The sequence below is a fragment of the Pezoporus occidentalis genome, unplaced genomic scaffold (genome assembly GCF_034315485.1).
Source record: "Pezoporus occidentalis ecotype Australia unplaced genomic scaffold, CSIRO_AGI_Poc_V1 ctg58, whole genome shotgun sequence".
In the NCBI taxonomy this organism is placed as follows: Eukaryota; Metazoa; Chordata; class Aves; order Psittaciformes; family Psittacidae; genus Pezoporus; species Pezoporus occidentalis.
In genome coordinates, this window is record NW_026915921.1 from 2,844,963 (window position 1) to 2,853,384 (window position 8,422).

Consider the following 8,422-nt stretch of genomic DNA (forward strand, 5'->3'; position numbering starts at 1 on the left):
TAGTAGACATAGTCTGGGAGCCGGAGCTGCTCAGCGGGAAGGACCCCATCGGCAGCTCCCCGGAGCTCCAGCCCCTCCCAGAGCTGATCAGAGCTAGAGGTGTCTATAAAGCTTCAGATAAAAACATATATCCGGGAAAGAAACAGAGCCTGAGAAGGGAAAAAATAAGGGACGCGCAACCCGTAGTCTAAATCTGGTGTCAAAGACACCGTTGCTCCTTTCTGACCCGCGGAGGCAGGCAGGAGCTGGATGCCCATCGAACGCCTCTTCATTCACCTGCCTGCAAAAAGCAGAGGTTTCCCGTGCCGCGAAGAGGTGTCTGTGGGAAAGAAGGGGGTGGGGGAAGGAGAGGTCCTACTGGGACAGCCCAGGCCCGGCTGGGGATGCCCGGGGGGGTTGGAGATGCCCTCGGCGCAAGGGACTCCCCCGCTCAGCCTTACTTCAGGGTAAGTGACACCGAAAGGAGTTAGGACACGGGCCAGGGGTGTATTTCTGGCATTATATTACGAAAATACTGTCCCCAGCTGCTTTTTCTGCTCCCTACACGGAGCACTGCCGGGTGGCGGCGGGGAGACGTCCAGTAAACACACGCCCTGTTCCTCCTCCTCCTCCTCACAGAGAGTAATAAGCACAAAGTGTTAGTAGTCAAGTCACTATAGCAATGTAGAAGGTACGTAAACATAGCTACAAGCTTAAAACAATACCCCGTACACGCAAACACGTACGTACATGTGTTTGCAGGTATAGAATTATCCTTATTTGGCATTTCAGGAATATGTCTGAGTGTATATGACTTTGCACAAGCACTGTTCTGCATTACTGCACCCAGTTATATGTTATGCTAAAGAAATACTGAGAAAGAAAAACAAGAACAAATTTATTTTTATTGATTTTATGATACTATTTCTAAGTGGGAAGCAAAAAATATAACATAAGTTGCATGCCCACTCTGTAAGAATACTTTATAAAACATGGGTACAGAATACACGCATATCACTTGCGCATTGCATACAGAGTGTATGGAAGTAACCAGTGTCCGCGTTTTTCTCTTTATCCAGGAAAGCCCATATCTATTTTCTGAGTCTGCCAGTCAAACAGAGTTGATGGTTTATGGATGCTGAAGACAACTCGGTCAAACTCGTATTTCCTACCCAGCAACACTCACCAAAGTGCACAGATCATGAAAGCGATGTTTGTTAACACCGCTCCTATGCAACAAGTGGCGAATGCCCGCCTGCTCTGTTTACAACTCACCGGATTACTGCATGGCTCTTCCCAGGTGAGACCGAAAGCTAAAGCATGCCGCCCTATACTCCTGTTTTTCCAGAGTTCCCTTCAGAGCTCTGTTTACACCTTTCTGGCGTCTTTGGAAGTGGCATTATTCCTTTTTCCTCTATTTATTTATTTATTTACATATATATATTTAAAATTTATTTCTTTCCGACTTTTTTCCTCCCTTTCCTAAATAGGCCCTGGCCTCAGAGGTCCCCACTGCCACTCGGTAAAGGAAATAACTACTCCGCACCGGAGGCACCGCCTCCGCACCAGACTGCAACCTGGCCCCACCGGACGCTCCCGATGGGCAGCAACCGGTGCCCTCGCTCCAGAGGGGAAGGGGAGGTGGGGCTTGGGAAAATGGTGCTTCTCAGGAGTTCCGTAAAGGGGAACAGGTAGGGGTATCCCGGCAGAGGGGGAAGAGCAGGGCGGGAGGAAAAAGCTGACCTGCAAATGAGCATCGCAATGATATCTGTGTACTCACCCAAATCTCTACGGGTCTCCGACGTGCACTCTGGATCCACTTGTCCCTTTACAAACCTGGCTTGCCTGGTCCGAAGGAAAAAGGCAGAGGAAAACCCTCCTGCCCCAGAGCCCTGCAGCGAGGGGGGGAGATTTGTGGGATTGCGGGGGGTCCCTGTGTCGAGGTGGGCGGATGCAGAAGTCTCCGGAAAAGGGGGCACACAAAGGGCTGGTTTTGGCTTTCCATGAGGTAGAATTACAGCAGAAATAATAATAAAAAAAGTGTGGGGATTCGGAGGGGTAACGCCAAAAACCTTGGGCTCGGTGTTGGAGCAGACCGCGCAGCGCCGCTGCCTCCTGCCCGGGCTTCGTGGACGGACCCGGCTTCGATGGGCGGGGTTGGCTCTTTCCGAATAAACTATACAGGCATAATATACGCATATATACGAAAATACATATATATATATATATATATATATAAAGTAGAAGGTTAAATGTCACCAACTGGCCCCCGGGACGCTCTGTAGTCGAGAGCCCCCCTGCCCTCCTGGACCGTACACCCTCCCCTCCACAGGCGGGACAGTCAGCGGCCGCGGATACTCCTGCTCACGGGGATCCGTCTATCTACCCCTCCAGGTTCAAGAGCCCCAACCCGGGGTCTCTGGGCGGGGGGGAGCCTCACCGCTCCGCAGCGGCGGCTGCCGGGTTCTGCGAGCGGCGGGGGGCGCATCTCCCCCGTCCATCGCCACCGACGCGAACATGGAAGCGCTCGGCGGGGGGTGGCGGGGGGGATCATTATTATTAATTATATTAATATAACGGCGGTGTCCGCGGCGCGGATTGGCTAGCTGGGCTGCGCGCTGAGCCTTCTACAGCCAATGGAAGAGCCAGAACGTGGAGCGGCCAAGCCCGCCCTTTACACCCCCCACCAAACACTGCCGCCCCCCCCCCCCCCCCCCCCCCGGCTCCGGGATTTGCTCCTTAATTGACCTAAATAAGGAGCTCGTGAGTGACAGCCCCACGGTGGCGCGCGCACCTTCCGCACCGCACATGCACATTCACACGCATCGGTCTCGCCGCGCTCCGCGCATCCCCCGCCGACGCCCCCCCCCCCCCCAACTCCTTGGCCGCTGCGCTCCGCCCATCCCAGGATTCCCCCTCTCGCGCCCAGCGTTTAACTCGCGTGACATTTTTATTTCGTTATTAGCGTTTTCGCGCAGAATCTGGCGCCTCCGATGGGTTGTCGGGCTAGGTTTTTTTTCCTTCCCTGTTCCCTTCCCCTCCTCCCCCTCCCCCCTCCCATCCTAGCTTGCAGGAAATGATGGCAAACCGCGATCTGAAATGATTACTCCGGAAAAAAACCCTTTTATACCAGGAGAGCATCCACGGGGCTAGGCAGAGGCGGGAGGCGGCGGCTGGGCAGCGGCGCGCCGAGGAGCCAGCCGCCGGCTGAGCCGGGATCCCCCCGTCCCGCACTCATCTCCGACCATGCCGGACGAAGCCACGGAAAACGCCGGCTCCACCTCCGCCCGCGTCTCGTCCTTCTTCATCGAGGACCTGCTGGGCACCGAGAGCGCGGCGGGCCGCGGGGCTCGGCGGGCGGCTGCGGGCGGTGGTCCCCGCGGGGCTCCGCGCTGCGGGCCGCGCTCGCCGCTCCGCCTCGGCGCCCCGGGCTGCCCCCTCCGTGACGCCGCCGTCGGCTGGTACCGCCGAGCGCACGCCGCTTTCCTGGGCTGCGCCAGCCCCGACAGTAAGCCGCCTTTTCCTACCCTTGATGGCCAGGCCCGGCTGGGGATGGGGAGGGGATGTCTCTGCTCCCCCGGGGTGTCCAGTCCCGTTGCACACCCCACACCCCCCCCCCCCGCAGGCAGACGCTGAGTGGGACGCGTGGAGAGCCCGCAGCCATCGCCCTGGCTCTGCGGGCAAATCTCCGGAAACGCTCCTTGTGTGTGCGGCACCTGGAGCCTCCGCCCCACCGCCCAAAATGTAAACAGGGGTCGTGTGCTGGCTCAGGGGGTTTCTTTCTTTTTCCTCTCCTCCATCTCTTTTTCTTTCTTGCTTTTTAAGAGAGGTGTCTGTTTTGTTTTTATATATATATGTATGTGTATATATATATATATATTATTTTTTTTTGGCGCCCCATCATGCCAAAAAGATGGGAAGCAGGAATTTGGGCAGCCAGGGGAGCCGTCGGGCTGGGCCCTAAGCTGCCCTCCTCAAGCAGCGCAGCTGGGGCAGGGGCAGGCTGCGGGAACCCCGCTGGAAAGGGAGCTGGAGGAAGAACCTGGGTTCGGGAGGCAAAACTAACATCTGAAAAAGTTTATGGGCTGCCATCGGTTGGTTATTTTTATCCTGATAGAAAAAATATTGCCTTTCCACTCGTCTCTATGATCCTGTACGAGCCTTTAGAGTTCTCACGATTGCTCAGTAAGGAAAAGAGGCACGAATAGTAATCCTGTGAGTTTGTTTTCACAGATATAGGTTTATTAATATTTTTAATTTCTCTCAAAACTACATTTAGAAACAGAAATCTATTCTAGAAAAAATTGCCTTAACTTTTTGCCTTTTTTTTTTTTTCTGTTATGCTTTTCTCTTGCTCTAGAAAGAATAGGATTTTTTATCTCCTTTGAAACTGCAAATGGAGAGAGCAATGTTGGAAATTCCTCGGTGACATGCTGGGAGGCAACGTCCCGATAACAGAGTAGCTGACCCGATCGTTTGGTTTATCAAGTTCAGAATAACGTGAAGGGAAAATACTTCTTTTTAACCTCTCTTTATATACACACATGCACTCCTATACTTACCACTTCTACACACAGCAATACACTTATGTGTATGTACGTGTAAGTATATGTGTGTACACATGTGCGTGAATATATTTGTGCCGTATGTGTGTAAATATATACGTGTGTATATAAATTAAAGCTCAAGTGTAGTCATATGTGTACATACAGATATAAAAAGTACATACTTCTATTTAGATAATGTGTGTATGTACATCTCTGAATATATACGTGTGTGTATACATACACATGCACACTTGTATATTTTGTGTAGAAAAAAGGTACACATATCCGCGTGAAAATACATGCATACACTTTGCTGTGTCTACACATACGCACATACGTGAGTGTGTACGTAGCTGAGGGTATGTATACATACATGAAACACCATCTAGGTGTTTCTATATAAGTATGTAAGCTTGTGTGTCTACACAAACGCTAGGCGGGTTATCCCAGGAGAAGCAGCAGCGGCAGGAGCCATTGCCGGCCGGCCGGCCCCGGCCCCGCTCTCTCCACAGCGGCGCCGGTGAGCGGGGCAAGGGCCGGGCGATGCACTCCCTCTCCTCCCCTTGCCCGGAGCAGCAGCTCCACCTCCCACCCTCTGCCTCTCTTCGCAGCCAGCGACCGGGACTCGCCCGAGCTGCCCGAGGAGCCGGCAGAGCGGGAGAGCAGCGGCGGACGGGCGGCGGTGCGGGGCCCAGCGGGAGGACGCTCGGGCCTGAGCGGCCGCGAAGAGGAGGAGGAGGAGCGCGGAGAGGAGCCGGGCGAGCCGGAGCAACGCTCCGCCGGCCGCAAGAAGAAGACGCGCACGGTGTTCAGCCGCAGCCAGGTCTTCCAGCTGGAGTCCACCTTCGACGTTAAGCGCTACCTGAGCAGCTCGGAACGGGCCGGGCTGGCAGCCTCGCTGCACCTCACCGAGACCCAGGTGAAGATCTGGTTCCAGAACCGCCGTAACAAGTGGAAGCGGCAACTGGCCGCCGACCTGGAGGCGGCCAACCTGTCCCACGCCGCCCAAAGGATAGTGCGGGTCCCCATTTTGTACCACGAGAACTCGCCGGCGAGCGCCTTGGGCTTCCCCCTGCCCCATATGTCGCCCCCCTTGGTGGGTTTCTCTAGCGGCGTCAGCTACCCCCTGGGCACCTTCCCCGCCGCCTCCTTTCCGTTCCTACGATCGCAGATGACAGGACTCGTCTGAGCGCCCACCTGTACCCATCGCCCCCTCCCCCGGCTCCCAGCTCCACCCCCATTCCCCCCGGAATTTTCATTTCCCACTCACACCTTTCTCGATTTTCTGCTTTTTGATTTTCTATTTTTTTTTTTTTTAACGTGCAATAAACTTACTTTTGGAATAAACTCGGAGCCACTCGCAGCAGCCGGAGGGAACAGAAACGACTATGAGGACCACGCCATGAACAGGGAGCGGCTCCACGGGGCTCTCCCTGCTGCGCATCCAAAGAAAGTGCAGCCCCGTGGCAGTGGTCAAGCCCTCCCCACCGCCTCGGTCCCGGCTGACACCGACCGGCGTTTTCCGTGGGGCCCGCAGCTCCCCCAAACTCTTCCTCCCCGCTTTCCGCAGAGCTGCCGAGCCTGAGACGAATGTAGCTATCGGCCGGGGCCCCAGGGACGGCGAAGCTCGCTTTTCTCCCCTCTAAGCGACCTTCCTCAGGTCCTCCGCTGCCCCGGGCCAGCGCTCCTGCCGGGAGACCTTTCCTTGTCCCCGGCGCCCCGGCTGCGCTTCGTGCAGAGCGGGGACTCAGCGGATCTGCCCCCAGCAGCTTCTCCAGGGCCCTTTGTTTTAGCCACTTAATCCGTAAAGAACATCCCCCCTTTCCATTGTTACTCTGATTTTCACCCGATCGATACCCAAGCATGTGCTGGTGCCCCCTGCTTCTTCCCGCTGGAGGCTTTTTGATTTGAAACAACTTGAAGGAAAATTGTTGGAATGAATTCGATGAAGCCCGAGCTGTGAGGATTAGATTTCTTTGTTTTAGTTTATATTTCCCTTTCAAACGGTCGGCTAAAATACACGGTTAAAACGTATATACACATATAATTCAACATACTGCATTTTTACCAGTGGGTTTGCCACATTTCCGTCTCCTGAGGAGGCTGAAGAAAGCGCATCTCAGTTCGTCCGTCTCTTAACGGTTTGTGTAATCGATTAATAGTTCGTGCTGGTAATTAAAAAGGAAGGAAAGAAAAATAATCAGGTGGGGATAGACTGGGGAGCTGTACGGCTAGTTATGCAAGCTAACCTGTAATGTGATATTATATGAAGTATTATGCATGCCACTCTATTTTTTTTCCTTTAATAGTTGTTTCTTTTCCCCCTCTCTACCCACTGCTAAAATGAATATCGGATCTATCACTGTTTATAAAGGTTTGAATTTCATTTTCCAAGTATTAAGGGGGAAATGACCTTATAAAACACAGCTTTGGGGGAAGGTCAAGCTTTGATCCTGCGTTTTAGGGCATAATCAGGGGTAACTGAAGCGACCAGCTCGGAGCACTCGGTGTCCCCGCAGGGAGAACCGGGTGCTGGATCTACCAGGGTACGTGCAGGCGGACCTGCCTTCAGTGAAAGAAGAGCGTCTAATCCTTGCTGTTTCCTACGCTTGACATTGTATTTGGACCAATCTCACCGTTTTTTGGTTTGAAATAGATCGTCGAGATGCGGTGGAGCTTCAGCTTTGATACGAAACCTGAGCAGAAGGAACAGTGGCGGATTACAACCTCTCCAACACCTCCTCCCCCCCCCCCTTTTTTTTTCCCCCTCTTTTTTTTCCTTTTTTTCCGCTTTGGCCTGAAACGCGGCTACGTACATCAGTCTGCACAGCTAAATCAGGGTGCTGGAAGCCTCAGAAGCACTCGAGAATGAAATACATCTAGATATGCCAGGTTCCTGAGAAAAATACTAACTTGCCGGGATGCTCGTTTCGATTTGAGCCGCGTTTCTGGAAGTTGCTGTTTTGGGGGCTTTAATTACTTTTATTTTCCCAACTGCTATGAAATCCCTCGTCTCACCCCGGGAGATCTTCGCCAGCTCTTTTCTTTGCATATCCGTCAAACACCAGCCTTCGGGGCTAGTCCTTATGCAGCCCGGCCCTGAGTGGTGTAAGAAGGACTGGGACGCGGGGCTGGGGGTGCCGGGGCCCCGGGCGGGCTTCAGCCTTTCTATGTGCAGAGTAGAGGACCCGGGGAGATATTTTTCTCGGGGCTCAGCCCCTTGACTCAATACCCTTGAGAGCCTGGCTGCCCCTGGGAGAAAGCTGGCAGAGCGTTTCCCAAGTCATATCCAGCTCCCCAGATCCCCCAGCGTTACCTACTGGAACAAAATCCTGACTCACTACAGTCATATCAGAGTAGATTGTAATGCAACGAGAAACTTAACATGCCTGCCACTCTCCACATGCCTTTTCTTTGGAGTAACATATGAGATTATAATACTTCTGATTCTACTAAATATTCTTTTCTTGGAGTTAAGGAACTGGCAGGGCTCAATGATCAATCGGATTTTTAAAATGTGTTTTGACATTAGCTTGTTTTTTAAAGACGTGCTGATTATATCAATAAACAGATTTTTTTTTCATACACTGTACTTGTAACTTATGATCATAGTAAAATATTAAAAGGTGCAAGACATGAATTCATCTAAGAAAAAGTGTTTACTTACGCCTTATACTGTACCTGCAGAAAGTGCTTTGTGGTGGCTTATTAAAAGTATGTGCTGAAAGTAGAAGCATATACACCTCAGGTTTCTTTACCTCGTAGCTTTTTTAATGGCACTTTTCCTTGTATCTGCTAGCAAGAAATTTCTGCAGGATGCAGAGGAACAGCCAAGCAGCAGCCATAGTCCCGGATGTATGTGCACTGACAATTTCAACAGGCAAAAAACCCCACTA

General features: G+C 52.6%; 1 protein-coding gene across 1 annotated transcript; it reads left to right on the plus strand.

Annotated features, from left to right (window-relative positions):
• Window positions 1-3,210: 3,210 nt before the first annotated feature.
• LOC134174109 (homeobox protein HMX1-like) lies at window positions 3,211-8,153 on the plus strand. The gene is made up of 2 exons (XM_062638746.1): window positions 3,211-3,487; window positions 5,138-8,153. The coding sequence occupies exons 1-2, from the start codon at window positions 3,226-3,228 to the stop codon at window positions 5,713-5,715; spliced, it is 840 nt and encodes a 279-aa protein (XP_062494730.1). The 5' UTR covers window positions 3,211-3,225; the 3' UTR covers window positions 5,716-8,153.
• The last annotated feature ends 269 nt before the right edge of the window (window positions 8,154-8,422 follow it).

Bases quoted from the DNA above. Each gene is read 5' to 3' on its own strand.
- LOC134174109 (XM_062638746.1), top strand. From the start codon at position 3,226: ATGCCGGACGAAGCCACGGAAAACGCCGGCTCCACCTCCGCCCGCGTC. The intron at 3,488-5,137 runs GTAAGCCGCCTT...CTCTCTTCGCAG, and splicing joins GGGCTGCGCCAGCCCCGACA to CCAGCGACCGGGACTCGCCC.